Source organism: Pseudopipra pipra, chromosome 9 (assembly GCF_036250125.1).
Source record: "Pseudopipra pipra isolate bDixPip1 chromosome 9, bDixPip1.hap1, whole genome shotgun sequence".
In the NCBI taxonomy this organism is placed as follows: domain Eukaryota; kingdom Metazoa; phylum Chordata; class Aves; order Passeriformes; family Pipridae; genus Pseudopipra; species Pseudopipra pipra.
The window spans coordinates 19,749,428-19,764,021 of NC_087557.1; the positions used below are offsets into that span (position 1 = coordinate 19,749,428).

General features: G+C 49.2%; 1 protein-coding gene across 8 annotated transcripts in view; it reads left to right on the forward strand.

Moving 5' to 3' along the window:
* The window catches only part of KANK4 (KN motif and ankyrin repeat domains 4), a 29,316-nt gene that overhangs the window by 5,677 nt on the left and 9,045 nt on the right, over nucleotides 1-14,594 (forward strand). The window contains exons 1-8 of one of the 8 annotated variants that reach the window (XM_064665027.1): nucleotides 3,022-3,329; nucleotides 4,607-4,852; nucleotides 6,297-6,378; nucleotides 7,721-9,610; nucleotides 10,538-10,649; nucleotides 11,982-12,212; nucleotides 12,747-12,834; nucleotides 13,193-13,412. In XM_064665027.1, the coding sequence (XP_064521097.1) occupies nucleotides 6,363-6,378; nucleotides 7,721-9,610; nucleotides 10,538-10,649; nucleotides 11,982-12,212; nucleotides 12,747-12,834; nucleotides 13,193-13,412 (2,557 nt within the window). In that variant the 5' untranslated portion in view covers nucleotides 3,022-3,329; nucleotides 4,607-4,852; nucleotides 6,297-6,362. Of the gene's footprint in view, nucleotides 1-2,668; nucleotides 2,899-3,021; nucleotides 3,330-4,606; nucleotides 4,853-6,296; nucleotides 6,379-7,720; nucleotides 9,611-10,537; nucleotides 10,650-11,981; nucleotides 12,213-12,746; nucleotides 12,835-13,192; nucleotides 13,413-14,594 lie in introns of those variants that run through there. The other 7 variants (XM_064665032.1, XM_064665033.1, XM_064665024.1 and 4 more) reach the window with 7 other exon arrangements.

Consider the following 14,594-nt stretch of genomic DNA (forward strand, 5'->3'; position numbering starts at 1 on the left):
CTGTGCCAGCCGGCAGCGGATCACAGCCCACGGCCGCACAGCGGAGATCCCACCCGTGTGGATGTCCCCAGCAGACTGGAAATGGGTTATTTTTCTTCCTTTGCAGTGAAAACAGAATTGAAAAATCAGTACAACAAATATTCCCTGAGAGGCCATATTTATTCCTGGTATGTTCATTTGCAATAATAGCTCAGCTGGTTGTTGTGCAATCCAGCAGACCGCCTGGATGGAGCAGGTTTGGGTGTAACCCTTTGGGTACCGAGGGCTAACTCCCTCTGTGGGTTGTCCAGAGGAGATCCTGCCACTCTGCTCAGCTCTAATGAGGCACATCTGGAGTGCTGTGTCCAGCTTTGGGCTCCTCAGGACAAGAAGGACATGGAGATCCAGTGCAGGGCTGTTAAGATGATGAGGGGACTGGAGCATCTCTCTTAAAAAAAAAGGCTGAAGGAGCTGGGCCTGTTCATCCTCGAGAAAAGATTACTGGATATAAGTATCTGCAGAGAGGTGTCAGAGGATAGACCAAGCTCTGCTTGGGGGTGCCCAGCAATGGGACAAGAGGCAACAGGTAGAGAAACTGATGCCCAGGAAGTTCCACCTGGGTATGAGGACGAACTTCTTTACTGTGCAGTGACCATGCACTTAAAGAGATTGCTCAGAGAGGGTGTGGAGTCTCCTTCGCTGGAGATTTTTCAGAGTCGTCTGGATGCAATCCTGAGTAACATGCTTGAGCAGGGAGGTGGTACTGGATGACCTCAGTTGTCCCTTCCAACCTTAATCACTCTGTGATGGGTCTGTGTGGTGCAAAGGAGCAGGGGGCCAAACCTGCCATCCCACAGCAGTTCTGTGTGGGGAGGGGAAGGCAGCAGCCTCTTTGCCCAGTGGCCCTGACAGCATCCAGGGATGGATGGGATGGCTGTTGAGCCACTTCAGGGCCGTCTGGTTTCTCTCCATGGGAGCAGCCTGCAAAGCAAAATCTCTTCCGACAGCTGCTGTGCCTAATGTAAAACAGCAGCAGTTTTAGGCCATGACCTCAGTTCTCACGCTGAGGGGATGATTTCAGCAGTGCCCAGGTGAACCCCTTCCCCATTTCCCACCCTGCGCCAGCTCCCTTGGGCAAAGCTATCAGAAGCCGTTTGTAAATCCATCAGGCACCAACCCATAATTAATTAATTTGCATGTTTTAACTCATTCTCTTCATTGCTCCTGATTAAAAGCTTATTTAAGGGGTCACAGACTTCTTCAGGCCCATGGGGATTAAAGCTGGGAACAACTGTAGGCCGTATGTGTGTAATTGCAATAAGGAAATGCTCCAAATTAAAGCTTCCTGCTAGTTCTTTCCAGTGGGAAAATGAAACAGTTCTTTCAGAATTACTTTAAAATCAGTGTCATATAGAAATACGTATATTTTTTCCATCGAGATGCTTTGTCTAAAGAACAGAATATGCTCAGAAAGATGCACAAGCATAACTAAACTAGAAGAATTCAGCAGAAAATAAGCCAACATGCTCTTAAGTTGGTTTTGAATCTCAAGCTCAGTAATTGCCTGTGACAGCAGAAAGCCATCGACACCGAGTCACAGCCCCGCGCGGTGTGGGATGGAGCCGCGTGGGAAAGGCGGCATTTGGGAAAGGCAGTGTTTGGGAAAGGCGGCATTTAACCGGCTGCAGAAATTATTTTTCATTCCTTGGGTAGGAAGTTAACCCATCTGTGTCTCGGGGGGAGCTGGCAAGGACAAACACTGCTGGTTCTCTGCACGTCCAGATACTCTGCTTCCTGCAAAGGCAAAACTTTTCTGCTTTCCCTCAAAGTTAATCTGTTAAAGTCCCATTTGATGGTTGCAGGGAGCTGGAGCACTGCCAGCCGCTCTGCTCTCACACAGTGACAAGATGTGGTTTTTCTCCCTAACATGAGCATTTTAGTTTTGCTGCTCATTAAGCAATGGGAAAGGTGCTGGCACTGCTCTGTGATGTGAGTCCCTGGTGAGAGCCCCCAGGTCCCAGGGGATGCCTCCATTTCCCAGGATTTCCTTTCCCAGCTCTGGAAGACGTTTGCAGCCTGGGCAGGGACTGAACCCCTCTGCTTTTGCAAACGTGAGGTTGTTGCAAGTTCAGTGCAGAGACTGAGGGATTTGTCCCTCTTGCCAGCCTGCAATCCAGGATGCTCCAGGGGAATGGCCATGCAGAATCTTGGAATGGGATTGGGTTTGGTATTCTGCCCAGCACTGAGCTGCATGCCACGAGTACCCTGCCCAAAATCACAGAATCATAGAATGGTTTGGGTTGGAAGAGACCTTAAAGACCATCTCATTCCACTGCCCTGCCATGGGCAGGGACACTTTCCACTAAACAAAGTTTCTCCAAGTGTCATCCAACATGGCCTTGAACACTTCCAAGGATGGGACAACCACAGCTCTGCCAGCTGCCCCCCTCCTCCTCTGTCGGCAGTTTGGAATTTGGATTGATAACCCCACTGCAAAGGACTGGAGTGTTCCATGCAGTGTCCCGCTGGCCCCCAGTGGGCTCCCCCGCCCGTGCTGCCGTCACACATGGCCGCATTCCCGCTGCTCCCGCCACCTCCCCATCCCATTCAGCATTCCCGCTGCTCCTGCCGCCTCCCCATCCCGTTCAGCATCCCCTGGGGCCGCGGGTGGGTGGGCGTGACACGAGGGGCCGGAGCTGCGAGGAGAAGGGTGAAGGGCTGAGGGGCTGTGTCTGCTCCGCGCATGGGAACGGGGCTCCAGCGGGATAAATTACGGACACTGAGACCTTCTGCAGCTTTCCTAAAGCTGCTGCCTTTGAATTGCGTTTCCTTGGGAGAGGCGCTCATGGAATTGCTAATGCTCCAGCCCGGAGGGTGCAGCATGCGGAGGGCGAACGCCGGCTGCAGCCGCAGCATCAGGTATAGCAACAAACCCGGCGTTAATTATTGACTGTCTCTTCAATAATCAATCCTGATAAGGGAGGCAGCCCCCTGACAGCCCAGGCAGCGCGTTTGTGTTTCTTGGAAAAGATAACTATTCTGTGGAAAGTAACTCATTTTATGCACCGCGGTTGAACTGTCCTCGGAAAGGTCATACGAAAGCCACGGGCTGCTTTATTGGAAAATCAATCCCTCTTTTGTGCTTCTTGGTTTAAACTTGTATTTGCTTTCCGAGCAAGGTCACTGCTCAGCTGACCAACTTTTTAACTGCTGGAAAAGGCTGGGGTTAAACCACGGCACGTGTGCTGCTCCAAACCTTTTGTTGCTGGTTCTGGGCATGGAAAAAGATGCTTTTGAGGGAGGCAAGAGCTTCTGTTCCCCGGTGGGCTTGTAGGTGCCAGCGTGAGACGGTAACATGACAAAATGTTTTTCTAACCACAGTTTTTGCTTTCACTGAGAAGTGCTGAAGCCATTGCTGCAGTGCAGGAGGACAGGCAGAGCTCAAATAATGTGTAACAGCTAACAAGGCTGTGCTGGTGAATTATCTTTTTATTTATAGGCTCGGGGTTAACTGTTTCCAATTTAAAATTGCTGGTAAGATGCTCTGAGAGAATGAAATTTGTGTATCTTTGTCTGTGTGGTTGAGTTAATTTGTTATTTAAATGTTTTGGGGTGTTATGGTGCTCTCCTTTCTGCTGGCTGGGGTGGATGGGGGAGCTGCTGGGTGCTCACAATCCCTGGCAAGTGGGACAGAGTGAAAGAGGGGTTAAATGTGACTGGAAAGAGCCAGTGTTTGAGCCCAGACTAGTTAAAAAGACAGTACATTGTCCCTGCAAACGGGCTGCTCCAGGGGATAAAACCACTTTGCTCTGTGCTGTTTTCACATGTTTGGCTTCTCTGCTTCCATTTCTGTATATATTTATTCCTGCTTTGAGAAAAGAAGTGTAATTCTAATCTGGATTAATCCTCCCCACAGCCTCTCTGTGTAGTAAAGGTAAAAATCAGCAATGGTGTGCACACAGTGGTGTTGCTTGCCTGGAGAGGAAAAGAAATGTTCTGCAATTTGATTTAATAGAGGAAAACTCAGCAAATACAGAATCCAACAGAGGGTCAGCGTAACTGGTTTTAGAAGGAGTGAGATCCACCTAAAAGTCCTGCCCTGCCCTAAGTTGTGGGCTGGACTCTGGATGCAGGGGTCTGCTTCTTCTGGCGTACTACTTCATCTTTGAATGAATCTTCTCATTTTTATTAGGGACCAGCATGGGAGAGAAGCCATGGGGTACAAGGAGCCACATTTTTTGGCTCTAAGCCATCTGCTCTGTGCCTAAGCTGCCCTGGGGGGAGGCCAGGAAAACATCAGCAAGCTGGTTGGGTGCATTCAGCATCCTTTTACGAGGTGATTTTGAAGTAGATTGGTCAAAAGAGAAAAGTCGTAGTATCAATTTGGGCTGCAGAGTTGGGACCTGGCCAGCTCATAAATGATCCAAATAGCTGAAATTATCTAGATATTAAAAACCATCCTCTTCACTGGCTTTTCCTCCACTCCTAAATAAATTACCTAGAAGAGAGGAGTGTAGCTGATCAGACTGTAGCTGGGATCTGTAACTGGCTGCAATTGGAAAATTAAAGAAAAAAAACATTTTAAAAAGGGGTTAGTGTTTGGTTTGGCTCGTGCTGTTATTGGCAGGAGGAGGCAGAAGGAATTGCCCTTTATAGAAGGAGTGTGGTTAATTGGAGAGCATGCTAGGAGCTGCTGGACAAGGTGTCACAGAAGCTCACATGGTGTTGGGTGGGCATCAACTGTACCATCTGTCCGTGTGAGTATTGAGGTACCAACCCTGCAGAAGCTCTTGAGAGTTTTGATGTTCTCCTTGGATTGGGACCTTCCTGACTTTTTATACATCAGCAGTAAACATGTCAACTTGATTGACAGGTAACTGTTTCTTTAAAAGGTTTTGATCTTTCAAAATATCTGTCATAGAATCCTGGAATGATTTGGGTTGGAAGGGACCTTAAACCTCATCTTGTTCCACCCCCCTGCCATGGGCAGGGACACCTTCCACTAGACCAGGTTGTTTAAAGCTTTGTCCAAGCTGGCCTTGAACACTTCCAGGGTTGGGACAATGTCCTGTGGTAATAATACAGCAGGATTTTACTTAATTTTTCAGTTGGTCTTTCTTTGGTAAAGGTCAGATGGAACCCCTTCATGGGGAGCTCTGGAACTGTGGTCAAGTAGTAAAGCCCTTGCTGAGGCAAAACACTACAGGCAGAAAATGAGTTCAGACTCTGATGTTTGGTCCATGAGATGAATGTGAGCTGGGGCTGGCTCTGCACGGTCTTTGCACTGCTTGGTCCTACCCTGAGAATCTTGCATAGCTCAGGGAGGCACTGGAGAAGCAGGGATGGACTTCCAAGTGGCTGCAGGACCATCTCTGGCCATGAATCAAATTAAGTACTTTAAGGAAAATCCTAAACAAAAAACCTACTGTTCAAGAAACTCCCACTTCATCCGTTGTAGCAGAAATTAAAACCAGACCTTCTCACTTTAAACACTGTTTTTGTTCTCACACAAGCCAGGAAACCTCCTGCAGTGATGTCCAACTGCCTCAACCTCCTTCACCCTTCCCTGCCTCTTCCCTGTGTGTTTCTAAAGGTCCTGGAGAAGAGAAACTTCACCCAGGGCTTTTCTTGGTTGTTCCCAGCCTTAATCTCTCATGTTCCAGGAGTATCTTACCCATGTCCAGGTGATGGGAAGGAGCTGGAGGGCAACACAGTCCAGGAAGGATGTTGGTGTTGGCTGTGGTAGATCTCCACCTGAAGCCCTTCCCTGAGCTGAAAGCAATTTGTCTGTGGCTCAGTGCAATTTGGTGAAGGTTCTTTATAACAGTGGGGACGTGCTCTCAATGGCTTTCATTTGAACAAGATTCAAAATAAATTTTGGATCTTTGATTGTTAAGGATTTAAAAAAAAAGAAAAGGTGACAGACCAATCATTTCTGTGTGTAGTTTATATTGCTATTCTCAGAGATGCTATTAATATGTTGGATATCTCCAGCTTGCAGGAGTCAAGGAAGAGTCCCTGCGCCATCAGTCTCAAGTCACCCTGAATGTCTGTCTGTCCTCATTTGCAGTCAAATCATCTGTAATTCAGGGGATGTTTTGTAAGAACCAGCTACCTGGGATGTGTCTGTGAAGCACAAGTTGTGGCCACTGGAAAAGGAGCTATTGATTTAAGCAGCTTCAAAGACACCACTGGGCTGCAGAATATGGGAAAGAGGAGGGGGTGGCCTGTGAAGAGCTGTAAGGAGAGATTAAGTTCACATGGTTGAGCATTTTTTTTATTAAATTAAAAGTATCCATTTCTCTTTTTTTTTCAAGGGTGAAGTGACTCATCAGCCTTAGCTGTCAGAAGATGCTGAAGTGACAGCCCACTTAGACCCTACCATGGAGAAGACAGAAGGTATGGAGGCTACAGCATGTTTACTTGCTCATTTGTTCCTTGAAAAAAAAACCTGTGTATTAATTTCCTTACCAGAAATACTGTAAATAACCTGCTCTTTATAGATGTGGGGCCAGGAGATGAAAAATTCATTGTTCATGTATTATGCAAACTTCCTAAACCACAGCAAAGTGTGGTCCCAGCTCTAAATCAGCACATATTTGTCCTCCTGTCCTCTGTGGTGCGTTGGCAGGACAGATCCCTGCTCCCACCATCCAGTCTTTGCTCCTGGGCCCTGTTACCCCATGAGATGTCTTCCCTCAGTCCTTCCTCTGACTTCCACGTGCTACTTCCCATCTGAACGGTGTCTGCATCTCAGTGATGCTCTGTGATGAGCAGCACCAAAAACCATGTCAAATTGTCCTGGTCCTCACTAGCTGCTGCACCAGGGTGGAGCCTCAGGGAGCAGCCATGGAACCTGGTTTCTCCTGGTCGAGCTGCTGCTCCTCATCCTCACTGAGCACAGCATGTTTGCTCAGAGGTGCAAAGCAGCCCAAAGACTGTGATTTCAGGGACTTGCTGCATAAAGAAAACAATCAGTGATGCAGCAGTTTAACTATTTAGATTCTCAGGGTGGAAACTGAGGGGCTGTGAGATTAATGTATTAAGGTGTGTTAAAGCAGGAGCCTGGGGGCTGTGGGGCTGAAATGGTGCCGTTTGCCTGCGCTGCTGGATGGGCAAACCCACTGTCACACATTTTGTGCCTCAATTAAGAGCTGTGCTCGGTGCCGTGAGCTGGTCACCTTGGGATGCACGTGTTCCGCATGGATGCGGCTGTCTGGGTCCAGCCTCTGCCCGCTGACCTATCCATCATTTTCAAGGAATAATTTTGTGACCTGGTGTTTGCAGATGAAGCGATGCAATGCAATGATTTTCCTGTTTGGTGTGCATGGCACTGTGTATGCCACTGAAAAGTTAAAACCAAACCAAAAGCCTTGAAAAATGTCTTTGTCACATACTGGTCCCACCTTCTGTTATTGAGCTGCATTTATTATCCATCAGGCAGCTCTTTATACACAGGCACATAGCTCTGCCTGCAAAACCTGCTCTTTGCTTAATTGCCAATTAGAGCCATGATTTCAGCAAATTTTCAGCTTCCTTGGTGCAACAATTATCTGATTCACCCCTGGAAAACCAGATTGGAGCTTGGTGCGCGTTGCTGTGTGCGTGTGCAGCTTCACCATGAACTTCAGCCCCTGCCTGCCCAAAACTGAGATGAAAAGAGCAAAAACATCTCCTCCCTACTCTAAACAGCCTTTTTGTTTTCAAAATTCTATCATCTCTTTTTTCTGGGTTGTTCCAGCAGATGGCCAGCCACCCAAAGCCAGCGGGGAGAGGGAGCAGCCCCGCAGCCTCCCCTACTCCCTGGAGACGCCATACGGCTTTCACTTGGATCTGGACTTCCTGAAGTACGTGGATGACATCGAGAAAGGGAACACCATCAGAAGGGTCCATATCCACCGCAGAGCCAAGCAGCCCAAATTCAGTACCTTGCCCCGAAACTTCAGCCTGCCCGAGAACGGCTCCCGCGGGTGCACCACTGCTCCCAGCAAGAGCTGGACGGCGACCTGCTCCTTCCCACAGAGAAAGGCATCCCTGGGGGAGGAGACCCCTCGTGCCCTCCTGCCCAGCGAGGCAGCCCCGCCGGCAGCCGATGAGCCAAGTTACCGGAGGAAAGCCCTCCTGGCAGAGACGCGGCGGCAGGCAGAGCTGGGCTGGCAAGAGGGCGAGCTCCGGGAGCGGCCGCAGCTGCTGAGAGCCTCCAGCATGCCCGATGCACTGCCGCCCAGCCAGACCCCCCTGGGCGATGGCAGGGGACTCTCGCCCCTCCGGCCCCCTCCCCAGCACTGCCACGACCAGAGCGGCTCCGAAAGCACCTTTCGCTCCAGCTCCGACAGCACCACGTTAAACCTCCCCCGCGCGGTGAGCTTGGAGCAAGACATCTCTTTTCAGCATCTCAGTGGGGTTATCCCAGGGCTGGTACCCCTGCAGCCCCCGTGGCAGAACCAGCATGCCTCGGCACCACAGCTGCAGGTGGTGATGGAGAGTGGAGGCGAGGAGGGAGACGCTGCCGATGCCAGTGGTTGCTCTGACGTGGCCGGGGGTGAACCAGCATCACCGGCTGCCCTCCAGCTCATGGAGGAGAACATGAACCCTGGGGAAAGGGGGCTCAATGTGAGTGAAATGGCTCTGAATGTGCTGAAGGAAGGTGAGGAGGGCAATGTCCAGGCTGGAGAGGACAAGGAGAGTGGTGTTCCGCAGGCTCCTGACGCTGGAGAGCCTGGCGGGGTCGCGGCACTGAAGCAGCAGATTGCTGATCTGGAGGAGCAGCTGGGCAAGAAGAAAGAGGAGCTCAAGCAGGTCAAGGCAGTGCTGGAGCAGCAGGATCATGAGATCAAGGAGAAGGAGAAAAGCATTAAGCTACTGGCCAGCTCCAAAGCTCAGCTGGAAGAGCAGCTGTGCCAGGAAAAGTCCAAAGAGGCCAAGTTGCAGTTGCAGCAGAGCAACAGGGCTTTGCAGTGCCTCGATGCTGCGGTGAACACTGATCTCTCACAGGTGCCAGGGGTCAGGCAAGCCCATGATAAAGGCATCAATGTAAATATCCCACTCTCCACCAAATCCATAGGCTGCAGCACTCACAGAGCAGACAACGTGAACGCACAGGTGATGGAGTTGGGCGCTCAGAGAGAGCAGGGACTGGCAGACACTTGTACTGGCGTCAGTGGAGAGGGACCTGGACATTTTGGTGAAGGCAGCATCGAGGCTGGACTTCGTGCTCCGTGCTTCACCCAGCTGCAGATTGACGAGCACCTCGGCGATGACAATCAGAACCACCGGAATAACTGCGACACCCAGAGCCTCGCTGCGGGAAGCAATCGAGGAGGCAAGGCAGGCTTTGGAGAGGAGAAACCTCGAGAAGGGCTGGAAGAGGAAGGTCCCCCTAACCATGAGGATCTCCCGGCTGTTGACCCCATTGGCCAATATGTGAAAAAAATCCAGGAGCTCCTGCAGGAGCAGTGGCTGTGTCTGGAGCACGGGTACCCCGAGCTGGCAAGCGCTATCAAGCAGCCAGCCTCCAAGCTCAGCTCCATTCAGAACCAATTAGTTAATTCTCTAAACTCCTTGCTCTCTGCCTACTCTACACAAGGGCCCACGGATAAGGAGAATTCGAACACACACTATCAACAGTTGGGTAAATAATATTGACATCAACATGTCTGGGCCAAATCTCTTCCCGTTTATTCCAGTATTGAGCAGGGGGGATGTGATGGAACAGTTGTTGTCTGTCAGATCAGAAATAGTCCCTCTTGACCATGATGAGAAAGGCAAATCTCTGCACATCACAAGCTATGGATCTGAAATTTAAAAAAGCAAACAAAATTATGTAGGAGCTGAAAAAGCTGTGGTTCAGTTATATGCAGGATCAGCTTCCAAAGCAGCTGTCCTGGTGGCTGTTGCATCAAATAAACAGTTTTTTTTATTTGGATTGAACATCTCAGTTTGCAAGAATATGGGACTGGTGCTCATCTGGGGTAAATCAGCTTGGAGTTCTCCAGAACCCAAACCAGTCAAATGAACTGAGCAACTAGGCTGGGAAAAGACCTGTCCCCACTCACATCTAAACCAATTTTAGCTCATATCAAGATGAGAACCCAATGCCTGTTCACGGCTGGAGTGAGGGGGCTTGCAAATAGTTAAGTGACCTATTGCTTGTAAACAGCACATAGAGACTGTTCAAAGTCCTGTGGACTCATCCATGTAGTATTATAGGAGATTTATATAGGAAATTTCCCATACATTAGTACTGGGAAAAAAAATAGAGCCGAAACATTATTACAAATGTAAAATCTACTATTCGTAGGACACATATATAATTCCCAATCACTTCCTTTATATTCCCAGTCACTTGGAGATGTCTGAGACCTGTATTTAAAGGTGGCAGGGCAGGGTCAGGTTGTGGCCAGCTGCATCCATAGTTTTGCAAGACATAAAAAGACTCTCAAAAGATGAAGTAAGATGTTTACAGTTATGATTTGTAGTTTGTTGCTAGAGGTTGGGAATAATTAACCCTAATTATGCCACATCTGCTTAATTAATCTATTATTTTGTATTTTGGTAGAAAACTCTCCAACCACAAGTCTTAAATCCATCATGAAAAAGAAAGGTTATGGTTTCCATGCAGGAGGCAATGGGACCAAAAAGAATCTTCAGTTTGTTGGGGTAAATGGTGGGTAAGCATCCGTTCAGAAGATAAAACTGCCTTTTAACATGTAATGTCTTCTGTATCGCTGGAGAAGTCATTCTTTTCCCCCCTCTTTTCCGCTCCAAACCTCTTGATTAAAAGGCTAGTTGAAATGGAGACTCTTTTCTCCCTTCTTTAACCCAGCACTGATAATCTGTGCATAACCCCGTAGAAAAGTTGTTGGCGTTTTCAGGGCAGCGAGGGACATGCTGGGGACTGACACTCTTTGCATATCCATCTCTTGGGGCTTCATCCAAAACCCAGCTGGGGAAGATGGGAAGATTCCATGGGAAGATTCCATGAGAAGATTCCCACTGACCTTGGTGGGTTTTGGAGGAGGTCAGCATTGCCTGGGTGGGCACACTGCCACTAACCTGCTTCCACGCTCCAGCCACAGCCAACACAAGTTGGTTCAGGGCCTGGAAAAGACTATTTTGGTAAATAAGGAATTACCTTGGGATGAAGGAAGAACTGTACTTCAGGTTGTGCTCCAGCACCTCGTTCCATGTGTATCCAATATCCAACAACTCCTGTGAGTTAACTAGAAACAGCATGTGCTGTAGGTGTATCTTCTACCGAGGAGTACATGTGCTGCATGAAGAGGGCAGGACATGTTCCTCTGTCCCTGAGCTGTGCAAACAACTGTGTGTGCAAATTTGGGTGCTGATTTCTGCTCACATACACTCCTCTGACTTCCAAGTTGCTGGGTTCATCAGGTGTTACTCACTCTAATTGTGCAGAGCTTCTTCTACCAAACAGGTAAAACTTGCAGGGAGTGGAGGAATCTTGATTACGTCGAGAAAAATTTTGGGGTCACTCAGAGTGAAATGTTCTGTCTTGTGGAAGATGTTGTTAATACTTTTAAGACAATCAGAGGAGAGATGTCTCTAGCAGGGCTGCTCGAATGATGGACTCAGGCCTGTGCTGGAGCTGCAAACCTGTTTTTTGTCTAGTGGTCTTCAAGGTTGCTGACACATCACTGGTCCCACTTTGCCACAATGAGCTGGCAGCTCCCAGCAGGGAAGTGGCACGCAGCGCTTGCCTGGCCATACTGGGGCTTGTGCCATGGACATCCCTCCAAACCCACCGAGTAGTCCCTGAAGTAACCTTGCCTGCTGCTCATTAACTGCTTCTATCACGCTCCTGCTAGCTTAAGCAGCCAAAACCAGACTAACCCCGAGTTTGGCTGCGGCTCAGACCTTTTAACTTGCTTATTATCACTCCGGGCTTCACCCAAGGCCCATTGGACTCAATGAGTCTTGGTCAGGCCCTGTGGCTGCAGATGGGGAAGGAGTGAGTAACATGTGGTGTCCTCAAATAGCTACGAAACGACCTCAAGTGAAGACACGAGTTGTGAAGACAGCCCATCAGACGGCGACGCGGAGAGTGAGACGGAGAGGAGAGACGATGATGTGGAGCCCACGCAGGTGGATGCTGGAGGTGAAAGCCAGGGGGCTTCCTCGGGGACCCCCTCCCAGGAGAAGTGTGAGGATGAGGAGCAGCAGGAGCCATCGGCAGAAGCAGCACCTTGCTCTCAGCAGGAGGCTGACAGGTAACCAGAACCAGGTGGTGATTGTGCTGTCTGTCATGCTCCCGCAGCCACAGGACCCACAGCACTGCAGGGCTGGGGTTGGGGCTTCATCTGCTCTGTGGAATGGCAGCACTGACCTTGTAGACAAGGAAAAGGTTTTAAAGAGCGAAATATTTTCTGAGTTAACACAGAATCTAATGGGGATTGATTCAGGCCTTGTGCTTGACTTTGGAAAAGACTGACTCATATTTGGTGAGAGTTAGCTCATTTCTCCCCTCTCGTGTAAAGTTTCATGGTAAAGTTCTTTGCAGATTCAGAAATAAGATTTTTTTTCCACTTTAAGAATTCTTGAAACTGACCACATGAATCTGTGACTTTGGACTTAAATCCTTATTTAAGTACCTAACTTTGTACCTAAAATTTGGGACAACTTGTATCCATAAAGTTAAGCACTTAAGTGTTGAACATATTCTGACATAAACTGCATGTTCTCCTACATGCTTCCATACCTCCTGCAAGTCCTGTCCTGTGATGGATTTACCCTTTTCCCTCTAGATGCAAACCCTCTGAAGATTTCCTTGCCAACTGCCAGCTCCTCAGCGAACACCTCTCAGAAATCTGCACCACAAGTGACAAGTACCTGGTACAGATATTTTCCAATCCCATTTCAGTTTAATGGATAAGATTATCCTGATGGTGGTCTGTGCCTTACCATGCCACAGACAGCTTTGTGAGGAGAGGGGGATGAGGTGACATCTGAGTCAGTTTTAGAATAACCAAAAAGAATGGAAAGGGAGGGGAAAAAAGAGGATGAAGGCTTTGTCTACTTACTCACCCAGGTTACCACAGGAAATTCCTTTTCCCCTCAAGTTATAGCAGTAATCACCAAACCATAAGCTAAATACTGGCTGGGCAATGCTGGAGCATGTGGGGTGAGGAGCTGGGGCAGCCACTGCTGTGCAGGGACTCCGACAGTAATGGGGACACCTTGGTGTTTTCAGCGGCATGTCCTTGGCTCCATCTGCCAGGAGTGGTTTCAGGTGTCCAGCCACAAGTCTTCCAGCCCGGAGGTGGTCGCAGCGTATCTCAGGGCACTGAGGGCAATCCAGCCCCAGCTCCTGAAGATGATGGTGAACGTGACTGACAGGAATGGTAACACGGCTCTTCACTACAGTGTTTCCCACTCCAACTTCCCCGTTGCAAAACTCCTGTTAGACACAGGTAGGAACAGTGGCTCTGCTCAGCCATGGCTTTGGCTGGGTATGGAAGTGGGACCAATGGGTCATGGCCCCACAGGTGATGAACGCAGTGTACAGAGCCAGGCAGTGGGGGTTCATGAACAGTCCCAGGCATGGCAAACAGGGAATGAGGTCTGGGGTCCTCTCAGGGAGCTCAGTCAGGAGCAAAAGGAGATGGGACAGAGGTGGGCCTGGGGACCAACTACAGCTTCCATTCAAGGGACCTATCTAGCATTAAGCATGCAGTCAAGGTCCATCCAGGAGACAAATATGGGCCAAGGTCCATCCAAGAGACAAGTGTAGGGCCAAGGTCAATCCAAAATACACGCATGGGGCCAAAGTCCATCCCTGGTTGACCTGAAGACCAGTATCCTCCCCCATAGCCCATACTAGGGCCTATGGCTGTGGGACATAAGTGCCTTCACACATCTTGAGGGTTTTTCAGTCTGACTTCGGGGATGGCTCAGGGTCTCTGTACCCAAGGGGGTGTCCCCCGTGGCCCCAGTCCAAGTGGGATGTGGGGGGCTCCCCCATCTTCTTGTAGCAGCCAATGCCACATCATGCCTTGGGGCAGGAAGATCAGACCCCTGAGAGCGTAACAACCACCCTGAGCAGTGTGGAAAATCTCCATGTTAAACTATTGAACTTTCAGCTTGTGTTGCAATGAAAGAACAAAAATCTCAGCTGAGCTTGTACAGGGCAAAAATGTGCGCGTGCTCTGAGAGAATAAAGGCACTTTGGTCTTTTCTCATGGGCCAGACAATCCGTTAAATGTTTGGGAAATGGCAGATTATCATACACATCTATAACCCAATTGTTGCTGCAGCAGCACAGGGAGGGAAGAGTTTGTCCCCTTCTGCTGCCGAGTGATTGAGGCAGCTGGGTCCCTGAGGGAAGGCTGGACCTGAGCCCTCACCCCCAAACATGGCTCATTCCTTGTGGTGGAGCTGGAAATGGGCTCTTTGAAGTGAAAAATGAGTGAAATGGAGCCAGGATGATTTCCACGCCCATTGGGTGACGGTTGTATTTCTGCTGCTCCCTTACCACAGAAGCCAAAGCAAACAGCCCATAGCTCCACAACCAGCATGTGCTCGAGGCATTAATTATCCCCCTTTTATTTTTATTTGTTGTGGTCTTCAAAGTTAATTGAGTTGACCTCAGCAGT